This window comes from Oncorhynchus masou, chromosome 11 (genome assembly GCF_036934945.1).
Source record: "Oncorhynchus masou masou isolate Uvic2021 chromosome 11, UVic_Omas_1.1, whole genome shotgun sequence".
NCBI lineage: Eukaryota > Metazoa > Chordata > Actinopteri > Salmoniformes > Salmonidae > Oncorhynchus > Oncorhynchus masou.
Genome location: NC_088222.1, coordinates 35,204,080 through 35,226,624, shown reverse-complemented (window position 1 = coordinate 35,226,624; position 22,545 = coordinate 35,204,080). Strand labels below are relative to the sequence as shown.

At 42.6% G+C, this 22,545-nt stretch overlaps 1 protein-coding gene across 1 annotated transcript in view; it reads left to right on the top strand.

Moving 5' to 3' along the window:
- The window catches only part of LOC135548590 (clathrin heavy chain 1), a 65,105-nt gene that overhangs the window by 15,960 nt on the left and 26,600 nt on the right, over nucleotides 1-22,545 (top strand). Inside the window, exons 2-7 of the mRNA XM_064978342.1 lie at nucleotides 1,248-1,455; nucleotides 5,261-5,529; nucleotides 5,700-5,861; nucleotides 6,113-6,226; nucleotides 8,106-8,279; nucleotides 22,052-22,249. Coding sequence (XP_064834414.1) covers nucleotides 1,248-1,455; nucleotides 5,261-5,529; nucleotides 5,700-5,861; nucleotides 6,113-6,226; nucleotides 8,106-8,279; nucleotides 22,052-22,249 — 1,125 coding nt within the window. The remainder of the gene's footprint in view (nucleotides 1-1,247; nucleotides 1,456-5,260; nucleotides 5,530-5,699; nucleotides 5,862-6,112; nucleotides 6,227-8,105; nucleotides 8,280-22,051; nucleotides 22,250-22,545) is intronic.

Genomic DNA, 22,545 nt, shown 5'->3' with positions numbered 1-22,545 from the left:
TTGGTGTTGTCAGACCATTACTATGAGCTGAGCCAAATGTAGTATGAGATTGTGAACCGGACTTTGGAGTCCACGTTGAATAAGGGCCCAGATGTTTTGCAACAGAGTTACTTAGTGGTGAAATGCTGCCAAATGAAACGTTGGCCAAGGATCACTCCCCATTCCCTACTCCTGTTCCCAGTCCTAGAAACCATGCAGCTCTGCTCTGTTCTGATCGTCTCTGTTGGGGTGCTGCGCGCTGCTCAATGTCATCACCAGTCACAACAGCACCACCACCACACCCCTTTTAAGTACTGTGTGCTGCTGACCTGATGTTAAATCCCTGGCATAACACTTGTTTAGCCACCAAGGCCATTCATTCATCCCATGTGCTGCTACTGCAGATAACCACACAACATGTAGATACTGTTGTCAAGCTTATTACCATCAAGTGAACTAAGTTGCAACATGTGGAAGAGTGAAGACCCTTTGATTGTCTTCCAAGTATTTCTGAATAGTCTACTGAGTATGCCCCTTCCCCATGTTCTTTCCCACTTCATAGCCAGTCAGCCGGCACCAATTGACAGTGGAGTCTGATGAAAATGTTGATGTTTGTAGAAAAGCAGTGTGCCTGTGTGAGAGAGGCTGTCTTGCTATTGATTGGCTCATTATTATAACAGTACGTTCGGAAAGTATTGACACCTTGAATTTTTCTACATTGCGTTACTTTACAGCCCTAGATTAATACATTTTAGTATATCTATGCACAATACCCTATAATGACCAATCCTGACCTTGTAGCTCCACGGACAATTCCTTCAAGCTCATGGCTTGGTTTTTCAATTGAGATGTAATGTCAACTGTTGGACCTTTATTATTTGTGTGTGTCTTTTCAAATCATGTCCAGTCAATTGAATTTACCACAAGTTATAGAAACAACTCAAGGATGATCAATGGAAACAGGATGCACCTGAGCTCAATTTTGACACTCAGAGCAAAGGGTCTGAATACTTATGTAAACAAGGTATTTCTGTTTTTTTATTTGTAATTATAGTGTTTTGTGTGTAGAAGAATGAGGATTTTTAAAATGATTTAATCCATTTTAAAATAAGGCTGTACCAAAACGTGGAAAATTGAATGGGTCTGAATGCACAGTGTACACATGCACACACTCAAGGTATTCCAGCTGGTAGTTTTTTTTGTTCTTCCTATTACTCAGGTAATTGATAGCTGAAAAGCTCCTAATCTTGTCTCCCCCTCCCCCCTAGCTCCAAAACTTGGGGATCAACCCGGCCAACATCGGGTTCAGCACCCTGACGATGGAGTCTGATAAGTTCATCTGTATCCGGGAGAAGGTGGGCGAGCAGGCGCAGGTGGTGATCATAGACATGGCCGACCCCAACACGCCCATCCGCAGGCCTATCTCTGCAGACAGCGCCATCATGAACCCCGCCTCCAAAGTCATCGCACTTAAAGGTAAGCCAGTCGAAACTGACAGTCTGAATTTCATTAAGCCTTCATTTAACCAGGATACAATCCCTGGGAAACAATAGGATTTGTCAAGTTATCTGATGTATAACAGACCTACCGTTTTGTACACTTGAGTTGATGTTTTTATTGATGCAGTACAGACACATTTAACCCTTAATGGGCCTGCCTTCATGATTCAGTTTTGACATGTTTGTTATGTAGCCAGCAGATTTCTGTCAACAACCAATGTTTACTTCAACACTGAATGGACATCAGTTTATGTCCACATACATACAGATATTTCTATTTAGTTTTGTAAAGTATATTTGATTGTCCCAGACATTAGTCTTACTGACCTATGACCCAACAGTAGTGTAAGTCTTGTTCAGCAGCCATAATTGCTTTGTCTGTTTTGTTATGTTATGTTTTGTTTCTCTGTTTGTTCTTTTTCATTTTTTTTTTTTTACTGCTTTCTTATCTGTATGCAGACGGTGAGTTAAAATTTCAGTACAACAGAGTTGTGGAAGTTTTAAATCCTGTTTTTAAATCCGCATTCAAACATCCTTAAGACTTAGTTCAAGTCCACACTATGTTCACTCGAAACACTTGCACACACTCGTTCACTCTAGTCCCTCCTTTCATATTAGACATATCATCATCATCATGTTATCATCCAGCTTGGGACTGACTCCCACTGTTCCAGTCCCCTTGTACTCTATTCCAACCCCTGTCTATGCACACAGATGGACATAATTGTGAAAATACAGTGGCAGGACACATTTGTTTCATACATGCTATATTTGGTGCACCTGTGTTTAAGCTATTATCTAACTGTTAGGCCAATCTAAACAGGATTTATCTTTCACAACCTTCTAGCTTGAATGTTGGCATTACATCAATATTGTTTCTTAGATGTACCAATGATTTAGTATCTGTTTGGGGTGGAAATATTGTGGGTTGACACAAATTTGTTGCTTGCCATTTCGATTCCCTCCCCAGTTCCTGTGTTTGAATCTGTTGTCCAAACCCTTGGGATTCAATGGGGTTCACTACCTTTGTCATAAGAGCTGTGTAAGAGATTAGGTTATGTATTATCCTGAAACGAGACCACATAAGTTGTGGGTAAAGCAGTAAGTAGACGTGAGCTAGGTTACTCATGATGTAATCTGATTATTTTATTGAGAGATTTAGAATTCCTTCATAGCTAGCTAATGATCACTGTAGATCCGTGCTCCTCCCTCTGTTAGAGGCATCACCTGGGTGATGATAGTGATTTAAATCAATGTTTTGTATTCTAATGGTAGTTCTGCTCAGACTTAGATGATGTTGCATGTCCAGTGAGTCTTCCGCTGGTGTTCTATCCTATCAGATGATGGTGTGGATATAGCAAGTGTACATTTCAGGCCAGAAGGAGATTGGAGATGATGAATAGGGCCCCTTGACAAGTTAGAAAGGCCCAGAGGGCTGAAAAATCAGATTAGCCACCAATTGATAGGTCGTTAACGTTAAATAGCCTTTGATTGGTTTAAACCAGTAGATTCAATAAGAGTCATGCTTCTCCCTGTGGGTCCAACACTGCCCCTCTCCACCCCCATCCCTACTGCCAATCCTAATGTAATTTACACTGGCCCAAACCACTTAAACAAACCTAGATTGGAAATATTTCCTGGGATTCCCTTCAGACAGACCGACAGACCCCATCTATGTGACCGTAGTGCTCGGTGTTTCCTCCTAGCTTCCCGTCTCTCCTTCTTTGTATCGTGACCCTGCGTTTTCCCTGACTGCCTGGTTACAGCAACCAGTAATATATCTGAAAGGCAAATTTTCTAGCTAGTGAGTGAAGGACTATTTCTGAAATGGCACAGTACCGAAGGGCCAGTCATCAACTTGGAGTTAAACATTTTTTTTATACCTTTGAGGGTAGGATGGCCGTGTCAATACACAATGTTTGGAGGAGGGACTCATTATTAGTCTGTGGCTACAGCCAATAGGCCTATATACGCATTTCAGGAGTAGCTATAGTCAACAATTACCTAAGTATTACTGTTACATGAAACCTTGTCTTAACCTGCAATTTAGTTTTGGAGCCCGCTCTTCATTCACAAACATATGACCAAAGGACACAAGTTGAGTGGCAAATGTGAGAAAAGGGACTTCCAGTGCCTAAGATAGTAAAAACACTCATATGCTGTAAAATGCCATTAAATGATCATCTCATTTGAAGCAGAAAGCAGTTGAGATTATACTGGATTAGCAGGCATGACTTTTTCCATTATTTGGCATCTCATTCGCAATCATTTGTGTTGTACTGTAGGACGGAATTACAGGTTGTATTACTATGTAGTGGGAAACGCAGGGCCGTGGTCTTCTAGCTTAGTAGCATATCTAACTTCTCTTCTTCCTCTTCCCTAATCTGCCCTCACTCTTTGCCACCGTGCTAAATCTATCATGTGATGGTTTAGTGACCCTGGGGGATGGGAGAAGCAGAAAATGCACCATGCAGATTCTCACGTGCACCTCCAATTGCTTAATCTGGTCTAATCAAAACTCACTTTGTTAATTTGGTTCACACTTTTTAAATGGGGCTGCCGATGCTGTAATTGGTGCACTGCAAACTATAGTCTGTGTGATGTTTATGATTATGAAGCCATGGCTTTGGTATCAAAAACTCATAACACGGGAAATAATTATTTTGCAACTTTTTATGAATTTGGGAATACAATAACAGGGAATACAATAATTAATGCTTCTTAATAAAGCTTTAACTGACTTCACCCAAAACTAATCAAACAAAACACAGGTGAGTAACCTTTTCTAACCGATCCATCATTGATACACTGAGTACGCCAAACATTAGGGACACCTTCCTAATATTGAGTTGACCCCCACTCCCCCGCATCGTTTTCCCTTAGAACGGCCTCAATTCGTCAGGACATGGACTCTACAAGGTGTTTAAAGCATTCCACAGGGATGCTGGCACATATTGACTCTAATGCTTCCCAAGGTTGTCAAGTTGGCTGGATGTCCTTGATACACACAGGAAACCCAGCAGCGTTGCAGTTCTTGACACAAATCGTTGTGCCTGGCACCTACTGTACCCCGTTCCAAGGCACTTAAATATTTTGTCCTGCCCATTCACCCTCTGGATGGCACACATCCACAATCCATCTCTATTGTCTCTAGGCTTACAAATAATTCTTAAACCTGCCTCCTCCCCTTCATCTACACTAATTTGAAGTGGATTTAACAGGTGACATCATTAAGGGGTCATTGCTTTAATCTGGATTCACCTGGTCAGTCTGTCATGGAAAGAGCGTGTGTTCTTAATGTTTTCTATACTCAGTGTATATAAACAAAGTAAAATAACATCTAATAACGTACAATGGTACAGGCTTAATCAATATTGAAAACCTCTTTTCATTGACTTTTTTATAAGGGTGTCCTTTTACAGTAAGTCCCCAACCACACTGTCAACAGTCCTTTCCCTCTAATACGGTCTAAGTATTAGTCCTCTTCCTGTTTTATCTTATAATTGACCTGGATGCTGATATGTAACATTTTAGTGGTCTGTTTAATTTCTTTGCTTAATCTCTGACTGCTGTGTCATGATGTCCTTCTTGCCTGATGCTCTCTTTGGGCCATAACTACCATTTCGAGCTTGACTCTCATTACTCAAGTGACATTTGGCGTTTACTTTACTTTTCCCTCAGTCTGACGTGTGTGTTTGTGTGTGTTTGCTGACTTCTCAGAGTAGCCATAACGGGTTGTTCTCCCATTCGATGCCTCTCTCTGCTCCCTCTGCCCCTCTCAGCCGCCAAAACCCTTCAGATCTTTAACATTGAGATGAAGAGCAAGATGAAGGCCCACACCATGACCGACGACGTCACCTTCTGGAAGTGGATCTCCCTCAACACAGTGGCACTTGTGACTGACAATGCCGTCTACCATTGGAGCATGGAGGGGGACTCCCAGCCAATCAAAGTCTTTGACCGGCACTCCAGCCTGGCGGGCTGTCAAATCATCAACTACCGCACTGATGCCAAGCAGAAGTGGCTGCTGCTCATCGGCATCTCCGCACAGGTTACTGTCTTAGACACGCACACAAACACACATTAACTCAATGACAGTGAATATATCTAATCACACACACACACACACAGCTGTGCACTATCAAACTCAACTAATTGCTGTAGCAGAGAATGCTATTACCTTGTAATGAACATAAAGAGCATGTGTTTTCTCTGTTGCAGCAAAACCGTGTGGTGGGTGCCATGCAGTTGTACTCTGTGGACAGAAAAGTGTCACAGCCCATCGAGGGCCACGCTGCCGGCTTCGCCCAGTTCAAAATGGAGGGCAACACAGAGGAGTCCACACTGTTCTGCTTTGCTGTGAGAGGACAGGCCGGAGGAAAGGTAGGCCAAAGGACCTGGGTACTGAGGTTAGGGGGTGATATTGGGGTTGGTTGGTGGAGTTGTTTTTAATTTTTTTCTCGACAATACTCAGCTGGCAAAGCTGGTTGAAATGACATAATTATAACCAGATTACAACAGGTTAAATTCTAGCTGTGTTGATGTCATTGCAGCCAGTTTTTCCCGCTGGCTAAGCACGTCATTGTAGACGACTGTAAATGACATTGTTCTCTAATGGTTCTTCTCTATTGTAGTTGCACATCATTGAGGTGGGCACCCCACCCACAGGGAACCAGCCTTTTCCAAAGAAAGCAGTGGACGTGTTCTTCCCTCCAGAGGCTCAGAATGACTTCCCTGTGGCCATGCAGGTACATCATAGCAATGTACTATACTTATCACTCTAAGACCAGCTGTACTGCACTGGCGTGGTTATGAATCTGTCATAATTGCATGCTGGGAAGGCTAATGTGAAAAGAAAAGTAGTATTGTTCGTGTTGGCAAAGTAATGTGAGAAGGATATTAGTGTTAGCCAAGGGAAGCCTAGTAGGTAGCTGTGGACTGTACTTAACACTGATAGCCACTGTTGACCAAGGACACCCTGACATTGTAGCACAGCACATAGTGTCTTTGTTGTTACTGCCTGAATTCAAAATCGATTACATTTATTTGTTTCTCACCCATCTACACACAATACTCCATAATGACAGTGATTTTTATTTTTTGTTGTTGTTGAAAATGTTAGTTAATTTATTGCTGTACAGAAATCGAATTTGCGTAAGTATTCAATACATGTTAGAATCACTTTTGGCAGGGATTACAGCTGTGAGTCTTAATGGGTAAGTCTCAAAGAGCTTTCCACACCTAGATTTTCACTATTTAACCATTTATTTTCAAAATTCTTCCAGCTCTGTCAAATTATTTGTTGATCATTGCTAGAGAACCAATGTCAGGACTTGCCATAGATTTTCAAGCAGATTTAAGTCAAAATTATCACTCGGCCACTCGGGAACATTCACTGTCTTCTTGGTAAGCATTTTTTTATCGTGAAAAACTCACCAGTCCTTAACGAATACAAGCATACCCGTAATAGGATGCAGCCACAACTATGCTTGAAAATATGGAGAGTGGTACTCTGTATTGGATTTGCCCCAAACATAACACATTACAACACTTTGTATTCAGGACAAAAAGTGTATTGCTTTGCCACGTTTTCAGCAGGATTACTTTAGTGCCTTGTTGCAAACAGAATGCCTGTTTCGGAATATTTTTATTCTGTACAGGCTTCCTTTCCCCCCCCACTCTGTCAATTAGGTTAGTATTGTGGAGTAACTCCAATGTTGTTGATCCAGCCTCAGTTTTCTCATCACAGCCATTAAACTCTGTTTGAAAGTCACCTTTGGCCTCATGGTGATATCTCTGAGTTCCTTCCTCTCCTGCAAATGAGTTAGGAAGGACGCCTGTAACTTTGTAATGACTGGGTATATTGATAGACCAACCAAAGTGTGATGAATAAATAAACCATGCTGAAAGGGATATTATAAAAAAACAATTTTTTTTTTTTTTTTTTTTTTACCCATTGGTACCCTTTGCGAGGCATTGGAAAACCTTTCTGGTCTTTGTGGTTGGATCTGTGTTTGAAATTTACTGCTCAACTGCGTGACTTTACAAGTATCTGTATGTGTCGGGAACAGAGATGAGGTAGTCATTCAAAAATCATGTTCAACACTATTATTGTATACAGAGCCAATGCAACTTATAATGTGACTTGGTAAGCACGTGTTTACTCCTGAACTTATTTAGGCTTGCTATAACAAGGGGTTGAATACAAAACATTTCAGCTTTTCATTGTTAATTAATTTGTAAAATGTCAAAATATAATTCCACATTATGGGGTATTGTGTTTAGGCCAGTGACAAACAAACCTGAATTTAATCAGTTTTATAAATTCAGGCTTTAACACACCAATTAGGGAAAGTCGAGGGGTGTGAATATCTTCTGAAGGCACTGTAGTAGGGGAGGGGGCTAAAGATTAGCACAGGAATGTATTAGCACCGGAAGAGTAGAGCTCTAATACTATTTTCATGAATGAATGAATAAAATGTAATAAATGAATGAAAGACAACTCTTCTGCTCTTGAAGGGATTTATTTTGTACAATCGTACAGAATACTCTGCTTTTACATATGTTACACTTTACACGTTTTGCGCCTCTATGCATTTATTTTTAAATCTGACTTTTTCCTCTCAGATAAGCTCCAAGCAGGATGTGGTGTTCCTCATCACCAAATATGGCTACATCCACCTGTACGACCTGGAGACTGGCACCTGCATCTACATGAACAGGATCAGCGGGGAGACCATCTTTGTCACGGCCCCACACGAAGCCACCGCTGGGATCATCGGGGTCAACAGGAAAGGACAGGTACAGATACACCCCTCTACCTCTCCCACCCTCCTCCTTACCATCTTCCTCTATCGCCACGTTCTTGGAAAGACAGAAATAACATATGACTTGGTTTTATTTTTATTTTTTTCTTGACACTCACAGCATCTTCCAGTGTAAAGAGAACTATCATCACCACAAATGTGTTGATTATTTTACACCTCTTTTGTACCTAACAATTTGTAGTGCACACTACATTATAATCCATTCAGCTAGATGAATCTAGTTGTCTTCCTAGCATTGTAACTATTGATGTGCTCAATGTAAACCAGCCTCGTGTCCCTCATGACTATACCACCGCTGGTTCAGTACTGCTCTGCTTTCCATACATTATACAGTGCCTCTCAGGACACCAGAGGAGGAGAAGGCTGGGTCTGGAATACATACAGCAGCACCCTATATAATACCCCCGACCGCCACATCTAAGACCCAATAAGGCAGTCATCAATAATCCCACCCTCTTTCATATCCAACCAAGTTTTCAATGGTAAGCAGCACAGGGAGGTGGATAGATGATAAGAAGAACTGGAGTTGAGCGAACGGCCTGTTGTCAGAGGACTCCATCTAAGCAAGGAGGTGTCCGTTCGTTATAAATAATCAAAGGTGTAGAGTTTCACAGGTGATCCAGAGAGATTCCACACACACACACACACACCTCCACTGAAGGCATTAGAGCAGGATAACAGCATCCACCTAACTGATTATTAATGTTCCAGTCAGGCCACAGACCACATGCATTATTGAGTGGAGGAGGGGAAACTGATCTAAGACGCACTCTGTCAGACCTGCATTGCTGGAGCTTAGAGCACACAGAGCTAGACACTGGCTGGGGCTCCTATAGAGCAGTGAGCAGAGACGCTGGCTGGGGCTCCTATAGAGCAGTGAGCAGAGACGCTGGCTGGGGCTTCTATAGAGCAGTGAGCAGAGGTACTGGTGGTAGTTTGTATGATAATGGCATAGAGACGCTCAGGCTGGGGATCCAGTACAGTTTTTCCCCTATATGCATTTAAATCAATGCCACTGCAAATAAATATATATATATATAATTTTGTTTTTGTTGTTGTAATGTAGATGTATTCCCCGCCCCCGCTAACTCTGCTGCTGAAAAAGATTATAGGAGAAACTCTGTAGTAGACAGGTATAATAGTAGACCACTGTCTGGTTGGCTGGGAGACATCCTCCACTTGACTAGGTCCAAGGTAAATGAATGGCAGTGGAAATATTTAGGCCTCATCCTGTATTCCTGTCAGTGGAACGTTTGATGGGTATATAAATTTGCTTCCCTTTGGTGGCTGAAGATGGAGCCTAGCTTGCTGGAGTTGGAATGCGAGGGCACAGTCGTCATGTGTGGTTTGATTGCTCATGAGTTGGAATTAATTGAAAAAGCTTAAAAGCATAATGCCTTGGTAGTAGGGATGCCTGCGTGCTTAGCAGGTCCTACAGTGGCTGTCTTTTCCATCACTGAGTCCCACACAGAGAGCTGTGGGGTTGGGCTCGCCTCTCCTCTTCCCCCTTGTGTGTTTCAGGGGGAAGAGCTGTGGGGTTGGGCTCGCCTCTCCTCTTCCCCCTTGTGTGTTTCAGGGGGAAGAGCTGTGGGGTTGGGCTCGCCTCTCCTCTTCCCCCTTGTGTGTTTCAAGGGGAAGAGCTGTGGGGTTGGGCTCGCCTCTCCTCTTCCCCCTTGTGTGTTTCAAGGGGAAGAGCTGTGGGGTTGGGCTCGCCTCTCCTCTTCCCCCTTGTGTGTGTCAGGGGGAAGAGCTGTGGGGTTGGGCTCGCCTCTCCTCTTCCCCCTTGTGTGTGTCAGGGGGAAGAGCTGTGGGGTTGGGCTCGCCTCTCCTCTTCCCCCTTGTGTGTTTCAAGGGGAAGAGCTGTGGGGTTGGGCTCGCCTCTCCTCTTCCCCCTTGTGTGTTTCAGGGGGAAGAGCTGTGGGGTTGGGCTCGCCTCTCCTCTTCCCCCTTGTGTGTGTCAGGGGGAAGAGCTGTGGGGTTGGGCTCGCCTCTCCTCTTCCCCCTTGTGTGTGTCAGGGGGAAGAACCAGGGTCCAATTTGCTGCGTCTGCAACCAGGCACAGGAACACAGTTACAGGCACTGACTGGCCATTAGATGGAGGAATCCCTGCAAAAATAGCTACAGCACAGAGCTGGCCTGCAGTAATTAGGGGAGAAAAGGGGGAGAGAAAAAGAGGGTAATGTGATTAACTGTCAGAACCAGTTGATAATGTCACTGCTCGCTGTAGCCACGAAGGTTTGACTCACTGCTCATCTCTGCCTCTAGCCACTACTAACATATATACCCTCCACACACACACTAGGGTTTAATATTTTCCCGGTATTTTACAAATGTTCCATCCCGAGAATAAATCGCTTTTCCAGGTAACCTGGTATTTCCCGCCAACACCGGAAGTGTTGTTCAAAAGCATTATCTGGCATATAAATAGGCCTTTGTTTGGATTTGATTAGAGCTTTGATCCAAAATTCAAGCCTAAGCCAGACATTAAATACATTTAATGAGCCCAAGCCCAAAAAAGCCCAAGCATTGTGTGGTTATCCAATAAATATGATGTAGGCTACTGTACATTACTCATGACAGAAAAACACAAAAGCCCATGGATGTCGCTAGCTATATGCTCTCTTGGGTAAATAAATGAAACTAGCTCCAGTAGACTAGTCTTTTTGAGTGTGAACTGTTACTGTATTGTGTTATATTGATTGGAATTACGCACATCAAATCAAAGTTTATTTGTCACGTGCGCTGAATACAACTGTAGACCTTACAGTGAAATGCTTACTTACAGGCTTTAACCAATAGTGCAAAAAATGTATTAGGTGAACAATAGGTAGGTAAAGAAATAAAACAGTAAGAAGACAGGCTATAAAAGTAGCTAGGCTACATACAGATACTGGTTAGTCAGGCTGATTGAAGTAGTATGTAGATATGGTTAAAGTGACTATGCATATATGATAAACAGAGTAGCAGCACCGTAAGAAGAGGGGTTGGGGGGGCACACAATGCAAATAGTCTGGGTTTGATTACCTTTTCAGGAGTCTTATGGCTTGGGGGTAAAAACTTTTGAGAAGCCATTTTGTCCTAGACTTGGCACTCCAGTACCGCTTGCCATGCGGTAGTAGAGAGAACCGTCTGACTGGGGTCTTTGACAATTTTTAGGGCCTTCCTCTGACACCGCCTGGTATTGAGGTCCTGGATGGCAGGCAGCTTTGCCCCAGTGATGTACTGGGACGTACGCACTAGCCTCTGTAGTGCCTTGCAGTCAGAGGCCGAGCAATTTCCGTAAGAGGCAGTGATGCAACCGGTTAGGATGCTCTCGATGTTGCAGCTGAAGAACCTTTTGAGGATCTCAGGACCCATGCCAAATCTTTTTAGTTTCCTGGACCATTCTAGTTTGTTCTTGATGTGGAAACCAAGGAACCTGACGCTCTCAACCTGCTCCACTACAGCCCCATCGATGAGAATGGGGGCGTGCTCGGTCCTCCTTTTCCTGTCGTCGACAATCTTCTCCTTAATCTTGGTTACGTTGAGGGATAGGTTGTTATTCTGGCACCACCTAGCCAGGTCTCTGACCTCCCTATAGGCTGTCTCATCGTTGTCGGTGATCAGGCCTACCGCTGTTGTGTTGTCTGCAAACTTAATGATGGTGTTGGAGTCGTGCCTGGCCATGCAGTCGTTGGTGAACAGGGAGTACAGGAGGGTACTGAGCACGCACCCCGGGGGAGCTCCAGTGTTGAGGATCAGTGTGGCAGATGTGTTGATCCCTACCAGCACCACATGGGGGCGGCCCAACGAAGTCCAGGATCCAGTTGCAGAGGGAGGTGTTTAGTCCCAGGATCCTTTGCTTAGTTATGAGCTTTGAGGGTACTATGGTATTGAACACTGAGCTGTAGTCAATGAATAGCATTCTCACTTAGGTGTTCTGCTTTTGTCCAGGTGGAAAAGGGCAGTGTGGAGTGCAATAGAGATTGCATCATCTGTGGATCTGTTTGGGCGGTATGCAAATTGGAGTGGGTTTAGGGTTTCTGGGATAATGGTGTTGATGTGAGCCATTACCAGCCTTTCAAAGCACTTCATGGCTACGGACGTGAGTGCTACGGGTCTGTAGTCATTTAGGCAGGTTGCCTTTGGGTTCTTGGGCACAGGGACTATGCTGGTCTGCTTGAAGCATGTTGCTATTACAGACTCAATCAGGGACATGTTGAAAATGTCAGTGAAGACACCTGCCAGTTGGTCAGCACATGCCCGGAGCACACGTCCTGGTAATCCGTCTGGCCCCGCAGCCTTGTGTTGTTGACTTGTTTAAAGGTCTTACTCACGTCGGCTATGGAGAGCGTGATCACACAGTTTTCCAGAACAGCTGATACTCTCATGCATGCCTCAGTGTTGCTTGCCTCGAAGCGAGCATAGAAGTGATTTAGCTCGTCTGGTAGGCTCGTGTCACTGGGCAGCTCTTGGCTGTGCTTCCCTTTGTAGTCTGTAATAGTTTGCCAGCCCTGCCACATCCGACGAGCGTCGGAGCCGGTGTAGTATGATTCAATCTTAGTCCTGTATTGATGCTTTGCCTGTTTGATGGTTTGTCGCAGGGCATTGCAGGATTTCTTGTAAGCTTCCGGGTTAGAGTCCCACACCTTAAAAGCGTCAGCTCTAACATTAGCTCAGTGCAGATGTTTCCTGTAATCCATGGCTTCTGGTTGGGGTATGTACGTGTAAGTGTCCTCGATGCACTTATTGATAAAGCCTGTGACTGAACTGATGTGGTGTATTCCTCAATGTCATCGGAAGAATCCCGGAACATGTTCCAGTCTGTGCTAGCACAACAGTCCTGTAGTTTAGTATCTGCTTCATCTGACCCCCTATTTTTAGACCGAGTCACTGGTGCTTCCTGCTTTAATTTTTGCTTGTAAGCAGGAATCAGGAGGATAGAGTTGTGGTCTAATTTACCAAATGGAGGGCGAGCTTTGCGCTCGTCTCTGTGTGGAGTACAGGTGATCTAGAATTTTTTTTCTCCCTCTGGTTGCACATTTAACATGTTTATGGAAATTTGGTCAAACTGATTTAATTTCCCTGCATTATTGTTTCCGGCCACTAGGAGCGCCGCCTCGGTGAGTGGTTTCCTATTTGCTTATTTCCTTATACAGCTGACTAAGTGCGGTCTTAGTGCCGGCAGCTTTCAGTGGTGGTAAATAAACAGCCATGAAAAGTATAGTTGAAAACTCTCTAGGCAAGTAGTGTGGCCTGCAATTTATCACAATACACTCTACTTCAGGCGAGCAAAATCTAGAGACTTCCTTTGATTTCGTGAACCAGCTGTTTACAAATCTGCACAGACCCAGAGTGCGCTGTTCTATCTTGCCGGTGCAGCGTATAACCTGCTAGCTAAATATCCATGTCATCATTCAGCCACGATTCCGTGAAACATAGGATATTACAGTTTTTGATGTCCCGTTGGTAGGATATTCGTGATCGTACCTCGTCTAGTTTATTGTCCAATGATTGCACGTTGGCGAGTATTATGGACGGTAACGGCCACTCTCCTTTTCCTGGGTCCTGACCATGCATCCGGCTCTTTGTCCTCTGTACCTGCGTCGTTTGCTCTTGAAAATAACGGAGATGTTGGCCCTGTCGGGTGTTTAGAGAATGTGCGTCTTGCTTGTTGAAGAAAACAATCTTTGTCTAATCCGAGGTGTGTAATTGCCGTCCTGATATCCAGCACCTCTTTTTTTTTTTTTTTTTTTTTTTTTTTTTTTTTTTTGCCGTAAGATACGGTAGCAGAAACATTATGTACAAAATAAGTTACAAATCACATGAAAAACCCCCACATAATAGCACAATTGGTTGGGCGCCCGTGGAACTGCTGCCATTTCGTCCAGCACCATGCTAAAGCAGAGAGAGATTGTGATTCTCGTGCAAAGCACTAGGCTAGTGAATTAGATTTTGATTTCATAATATAATGGGGCCTATTTGTATAATTGGTTGGCTGCTGACATATCTTTCATAATATTTCCCCTAATGTTATAGCCTACCTTCTTTCTATTGTAGCTTCATTCCTTCCTCGCTTTCAACAGTTAAATTGAATGTTTCATTGTCCATATGTTCATCGTTCTAATGACATGGTTGAATAATATAGGACAAGAATTAGATACAGAATGCCTTCACTTCTCTTAATGAAGATTGAATGGTTATGGGTCTGAATAAATAACTGCTTTAGCCTACTGCCATCTCGCATTCGCTCTTTCAAACTATCCGTGAGTTCTATTGGCTGCTGTATTTAAGGTTCAGTAATTCTGCTTTTAATAATTTATTGGTATAAGAAATGCTAAAAAAAAATCAATACCCAGCAAGCTATTCTAGTCGAGCTTTTCCTACATGGGACTTGAAGAGCTACGGAGCGTTTTTTTTTAAGGGGAGAGGCCAGCGAAGCACAGGTGCGTGCCATGCTTACGTATTGCATAAGTGACAAGGCTGTAAAATGGAAGCTTATTATGCATAACCTATTATTAATTTGCTAAATGTAAGGCTAATACTACATTGAATGTATTACCTGAAAGGGGTAGGCTAGGACATATCTCATTCTTGAACAGGATCTATTTTAGATGCAATTTGAATTGAGTTGATGGTGAGAAGAGTAGTGAATTAGAGGCGCATGTGGTCTTTATTACTGTAGCATAGACTATGCTGCAGCAAATGCATGCCTACCTGTCACAATGAGTTGATAGGTCTACATGCGTTGAACTGCGCTCCATAGTGAGATGGGCTGTTTGTCCCCACCCAGAGCGTTGATGATTAATTATGCAGAGGCCGTAGAGAAGCCTGATTTAGACATTGACTATCATTTAAAGTTCCATTTCATTAATAATATATTATAATTGACTGGTTTCTCAGTTATATACCCTGGGAAAAGGTGTGTGATTTGGGGCAGTAAATCTCTATAACCGGGTTCCCGCCATTCAACACACACAGACACAGACACAGACACAGACACAGACACAGACACACACATAGACACACAGGTGGAGAGAGGGCACATCCCCACAAAGAAGCTCTAATTTCACTCTTTCCCTCCATCCCACCCGCCTTTATTACCCCAAAGGGGAATTTGGGGAATTGTCTTTCTGACCGCTCCTCTGAGTGAAGGGGAGAAGGAGGTGCCGTCATGCCTGTTAACAGCTGTGGGCAGTGACCTGCTGCGCTTGTTATCGTTGGGCTCCTCCTCTCCAGTCCCCCACATAGAACCTACCACCAGAGATGCATGTTACTGTCACACTAATGATGCATTTACCATCATTACCATGTACCAGCCCCAACCCACTGCCTGGCTCAGTGCTCCCAGAACAGTTAGAGTTTAACCTAATATGCCTTGTTGCCCTCGGTGCATTTCAATTCTGTTTTTGTCACAGACATCTATCTCAAAGCTCCTAGAAGTAAAAGTCTGTGTGGTTGAATTTGCGTGTGTAATACAGTATGTGGTTTACCGAGCTGAGTCTATGATGCACTCTATGCAGTTGGCTTTTGACTGGCCCTGAATCTGCTGCCTGTTGGTGAGAGTATAGGCCACTACATATGGAGCAGAGGCCATTTCATTGGCAAGATTAGCATACTTAGGCATGACATTCCAGCAACAAATGCTGACACTACACATCCAAATATATCTGACCAAATTGTGATTTTGAATTCAGTAAAGTAAGTGTGGAAGAGGTGAAAAAATAGTTTATCAACAATGACAAACCACGGGGTCTGACACTTGGATGGGAAATTACTGAGGATAATAGCGAACGATATTGCTACTCCTATTTGCCACATCTTCCATTTAAGCCTAATAGAAAGTGTGTGCCCTCAGGCCTGGAGGGAAGCTAAAGTCATTCCACTACCCAAGAATATTTAAGCACCCTTTACTGGTTCAAATAACTGACCATTTAGCCTGTTACCAACCCTTATTTTAAATTTTTTTATTTTACCTTTATTTAACTAGGCAAGTCAGTTAAGAACAAATTCTTATGAGTAGACTCCTGGGAAAATAGTTTGTCCAGATACAGTGCTATTTTACAGTAAACATATTGACAACATACTTTCAGTACGCATATAGGGAAGGACATTCGACAAGCACAGCACTTACACAAATTACTGATTGGCTGAGAGAAATTGATGATAAAAAGATTGAGGGGGCTGTTTTGTTGGACGGGCGGTAGGGTAGCCTAGTGGTTAGAGCGTTGGACTAGTAACTGGAAGGTTGCAAGTTCAAATCCCCGAGCTGACAAGTTACAAATCTGTCGTTCTGCCCCTGAACAGGCAGTTAACCCACTGTTCCTAGGCCGTCATTGAAAATAAGAATTTGTTCTTAACTGACTTGCCTAGTTAAATAAAGGTAAAATATATATTTGTTTTAGACAGTGTGGCTATTAACATTATCAAGTAGTCTTGCTGGAAAAACATATGCGTTGTCACTTTAAAACCCCCTGCTATATTGTGGATAAAGCGTTACCTGTCAGAGGTTGTTCTTTAATAGAAACAGGAATTCCCCAAGGCAGATGTCTTAGCACCTTTTTTTTCAATCTTTACTAATGACATGCCACTGGCTTTGAGTAAGGCCAGTGTGTATGTATGCGGATGACTCAACACTATACATGTCATCCACTACAGCAACTGAAATGACAGCAACACTTAACAAAGAGCTGCAGATAGTTTCAGAATGGGTGGCAAGGAATAAGTTTGTCCTAAATATTTCAAACTAAAAACATTATATTTGGGACAAATCATTCACTCAACCTTAACTAAATATTGTAATGAATGTGGTAATTGAGCAAATAGAGGAGACTAAACTGCTTGGATTAACTCTGGATTATAAAATGTCATGGTCAAAACAGATTGACACAACAGTAGCTAGGATGGGAAGGAGTTTGTCTATAATGCTGTTAATGCAGAACAGCACTTTATCAACAAGGCAGGTCCTACCGGCCCTAATTTTGTCGCACCTGGACTACTGTTCAGTCGTGGTCAGGTGCCACAGAGGGGGAAAGCGCGGCTGGCCCTTGGATTTACTCAGAGGGATAATATGCATGTCAATCTCTCCTGGCTGAAAGTGGAGGAGAGATTGACTTCATCACTACTTGTTTTTGTAAGAAGTGCTGTCAAGCTAAATGCACCGAGCTGTCTGTTTGAACTACTGGCACACAGCTCGGACGCTCATTCATATCCCACAAGACATGCCACTTGAGGTCTCTTCAGTCCCCCAGTCCAGAACAGACTATGGGAGGTTCACAGTACTACATAGAGCCTTGACTAAATGGAACTCTATTCCACATCAAGTAACTCATGCCAGCAGTAACAATTTGATAAAAAAAAAAATAAACAATACAAATGCACCTTATGGAACAGCAGGGACTGTGAAGCAACACAAACATACACACGATACACACATGGATTTTGTTATTGATATGTGGCGGTAGTAGAGGCAATTTTAAATAGATTCTTACTTTACTAAATTATATTACACAGCTTTTTGTTTTTTATATATTCCATAATAGCCAAATGTAGCCCATTACCAGCTGAGTGTACATAGAGATAATCAAGTGGTGGAAAAAGTACCCAATTGTCATACTTGGGTAAAAGTAAAGATTGCTTAATAGAAAATGACTCCAAGTGAAAGTCATCCAGTAAAATTCTAAAAGTATTTGGTTTTAAATATAGCTAAGTATTAAAAGTAAGTATCAAATTCCATATTGAGCAAAATAAAAATGATAGCCAGGTGCACAGTCACATTATTTACATACAGTGCCTTGCGAAAGTATTCGGCCCCCTTGAACTTTGCGACCTTTTGCCACATTTCAGGCTTCAAACATAAAGATATAAAACTGTATTTTTTTGTGAAGAATCAACAACAAGTGGGACACAATCATGAAGTGGAACGACATTTATTGGATATTTCAAACTTTTTTAACAAATCAAAAACTGAAAAATTGGGCGTGCAAAATTATTCAGCCCCTTTACTTTCAGTGCAGCAAACTCTCTCCAGAAGTTCAGTGAGGATCTCTGAATGATCCAATGTTGACCTAAATGACTAATGATGATAAATACAGTCCACCTGTGTGTAATCAAGTCTCCGTATAAATGCGCCTGCACTGTGATAGTCTCAGAGGTCCGTTAAAAGCGCAGAGCGCATCATGAAGAACAAGGAACACACCAGGCAGGTCCGAGATACTGTTGTGAAGAAGTTTAAAGCTGCGTTTGGATACAAAAAGATTTCCCAAGCTTTAAACATCCCAAGGAGCACTGTGCAAGCGATAATATTGAAATGGAAGGAGTATCAGACCACTGCAAATCTACCAAGACCTGGCCGTCCCTCTAAACTTTCAGCTCATACAAGGAGAAGACTAATCAGAGATGCAGCCAAGAGGCCCATGATCACTCTGGATGAACTGCAGAGATCTACAGCAGAGGTGGGAGACTCTGTCCATAGGACAACAATCAGTCGTATATTGCACAAATCTGGCCTTTATGGAAGAGTGGCAAGAAGAAAGCCATTTCTTAAAGATATCCATAAAAAGTGTCGTTTACAGTTTGCCACAAGCCACCTGGGAGACACACCAAACATGTGGAAGAAGGTGCTCTGGTCAGATGAAACCAAAATTGAACCTTTTGGCAACAATGCAAAATGTTATGTTTGGCGTAAAAGCAACACAGCTCATCACCCTGACCACACCATCCCCACTGTCAAACATGGTGGTGGCAGCATCATGGGTTTACTTCAGCAGGGACAGGGAAGATGGTTAAAATTGATGGGAAGATAGATGGAGCCAAATACAGGACCATTCTGGAAGAAAACCTGATGGAGTCTGCAAAAGACCTGAGACTGGGACAGAGATTTGTCTTCCAACAAGACAATGATCCAAAACATAAAGCAAAATCTACAATGGAATGGTTCAAAATAAACATATCCAGGTGTTAGAATGGCCAAGTCAAAGTCCAGACCTGAATCCAATCGAGAATCTGTGGAAAGAACTGAAAACTGCTGTTCACAAATGCTCTCCATCCAACCTCACTGAGCTCGAGCTGTTTTGCAAGGAGGAATGGGAAAAAAATTCAGTCTCTCGATGTGCAAAACTGATAGAGACATACCCCAAGCGACTTACAGCTGTAATCGCAGCAAAAGGTGGCGCTACAAAGTATTAACTTAAGGGGGCTGAATAATTTTCACGCCCAATTTTTCAGTTTTTGATTTGTTAAAAAAGTTTGAAATATCCAATAAATGTCGTTCCACTTCATGATTGTGTCCCACTTGTTGTTGATTCTTCACAAAAAAATACAGTTTTATATCTTTATGTTTAAAGCCTGAAATGTGGCAACAGGTCGCAAAGTTCAAGGGGGCCGAATACTTTCGCAAGGCACTGTACAAGCATTTGTGTTTAGTGAATCCTCCAGATCAGAGGAAGGAGAGATGCCCAGGGAAGTTTTCTTGATAAGTGCGTGAATTAGGCCATTTTCCTTTCCTGCTAAGCATTCAAAATGTAACAAGTACTTTTAGTTGTCAGCTAAAATGGTAAAGGGCATTCATTTTATTTAGGGATGTTGTGAAGTAAAAGTTGTCAAATCCAGATACCCAAAAAAACTACTTCAGTAATACTTCAAAGTATTTTTACTTGAGTACTTTACACCACTGATAATTAAACAGGCCCTCATTGACCCCAAGTCCGACCCCCACTTTCCCCGTTTGACCTCGCTGACTTTCCTCTCCCACCTGATTGATTGCTCGTCCTCCAGAGTTTAAAAAGAAAAGAAAAAAACATAAATAATCTGGCTTGCTGGTACTTAACTGGGTTGGTGGAGGAAAAGTACATAGAGCGAACAAACCAATGGTTAGCTAGTGCGTCTCTCCAGCAGAAAGCGAACACCTCTCACTCTTCATCCTTTCCACACATGGCTGTGTCCTTTGTTTACTTGTGACGATGTGGATGGGATTGCCTTACACACTGTTACAGATCTCTGGCTCTGGCCCACCATCTACCGTCCTGTCTGTTAGGAACCTGACCTGGAGCATATGCTGGCGTCTCGTACACGGTTCCCATTGAAGGACATGTAAAGAACAGACGCCATTGTAGCTGGATAGTAGATACACCCCCCTGTCAACAAGTAGGTCAATAAACACTATTGAGTTGAAGAGAAAAGGATCAATAGAGCAATGTTTTGTTATTGATTTAGTTTAAACTGAAATATAATTTTCTGTCAGCCCCATATACAATAAGCCCTATGTACATGTAGCCCCTTACACATATACCGGTAGGCAGGTTGAAAATGGCCGATTTGGGCACTGATAAGTGCCTACATTGTAACACAAGGGCTGTACAATAACACGCTATACATGATGTCAGAGCTCAGGGTCTCCACTTCACATCTCTGTATGGGTTTTGACTGACAGCCGTTCTGAACTTGAGTCCCTCGCTCAACATTTTTTGTTTTCTTAGTGAGGGAAATGCTTTAAGTTAAGAGGACTATGTATTTTGAAAAATGATAGATTGATGATTATAATAAATACCACTTTGTTGTCATACAAGCAAGCCAAACACCTGTGAGTCCAAATCTGCACTTCACATTTCCATATCATAAAACTCATGTCATATACAGTGTCAACGTTTATGATCAGTGTTTGACTTAGTTACAAGATGACTTGTTATACCCTGGGTTGTCCTGAACAGAATGAGCCTATGTTTGTTGTATTGTGAAGAAAATTTGCATTAATGACTTGATTCTATACGTTTCTAAATGACGATCTGCCTTGTGAAAGCCTAACACTGTAAGATGGTATTGTATAATTCAGCTAGTCATGGTGGTGCTAGAACAAGCTTTCAAATGATGCACACCTGATCCAGATGACCATTTCTAATGGATCGTTGGATTGCGTAACAACAACAACAACAACAACAACAGTAATTGTGTAAAGGGGGCATGCAGGGCTGTGTTCCAAACAACTACAGGTGTGCTTGCTCTTGTTCCTCAATGGCACAGCTCGGAGAGCTCAGAAAAACACAATGTTACTTAGGAACTGTGCACACTTTGCAGAGGTGTGTGGACACTTGGAGACACCAGTTAGTCCTCTCACTCTAACCCATATTTGTTTGTCTTATGTTGCACTTAACCCACATTTTCCTAGAATATTAGTATAGTATTTTCAGGTTTCATTATCAAAAATGCGTTGAGGTACATTAAATGTAAAATGCACAAATCAAGTGTAATGTTTGGATTCAGTCTTGTCTGAACTTTTGTCATCCCCTTTAAAAATGTCCCATCTCAAAACTGTTCCCTTTTTTTTATTGCTACCATGTGTATGTTTTCCATATTTTAATTTAGCCCTATCCATACAGGCCAATTGCCACTCGTGGGAAGGTTTTTAAAAATATAATTTTATTGAAAATCCAAAACATACAATATACTTGCAGTGAAGCCTTTCAACAATTACTAAAGAGGAAACAAGAAAAAGACAGAAGAAAACAGCAAACAACAATGCAAACAGTCCTACTAGTGGGAAGGGTTAAAGCACTAACTCTCTTTTTTTTTTTTTTTTTGCTGCCCCATGACCCCCCCCTCAACAAAATAAAAAAGAAGCCTTTTGGTTTTTCTTGGGACATGGCCAATTCAACAAGGTTATCATTTCTTGTCATCGAACCCAGTCTTAAACGACGACCCAGTGGGGCCAAGAACCAACTATTGGGTCCTATGTTTATGTTCAAACTCATCTCTCACCGATGTCCTCTCCAGGTCCTGTCGGTGTGTGTGGAGGAGGAGAACATCATCCCCTACATTACCAATGTGCTCCAGAACCCAGACCTGGCCCTGCGCATGGCTGTCCGTAACAATCTAGCTGGGGCCGAGGAGCTGTTCGCACGCAAGTTCAACAACCTGTTTGCTGGGGGAAACTACTCTGAGGCTGCCAAGGTGGCTGCCAACGCACCAAAGGTAACTTGTATAGAAACAGTACAGGGTCTTGCTACAGGGGATGTCTGATCACATCGCTGTGATTTAATGGAAGGTTTAACTTACTGATGTCCATATCCTGTTACATCAATACACTATCAAAGTGATTTAGAAGTTCACTTGATCACGAGAGACTTTGGATATGCAAATGCAAACGATGAATAGTTTGTCTCCAGCATGTATGTGTTGCTATGTACAATATGTTGCTAGCAAAACCCTCTCACAGCCATGCATCAGCAGTATCGCTCTGTGTGAATATGAACTGCAGCAGACCCGCT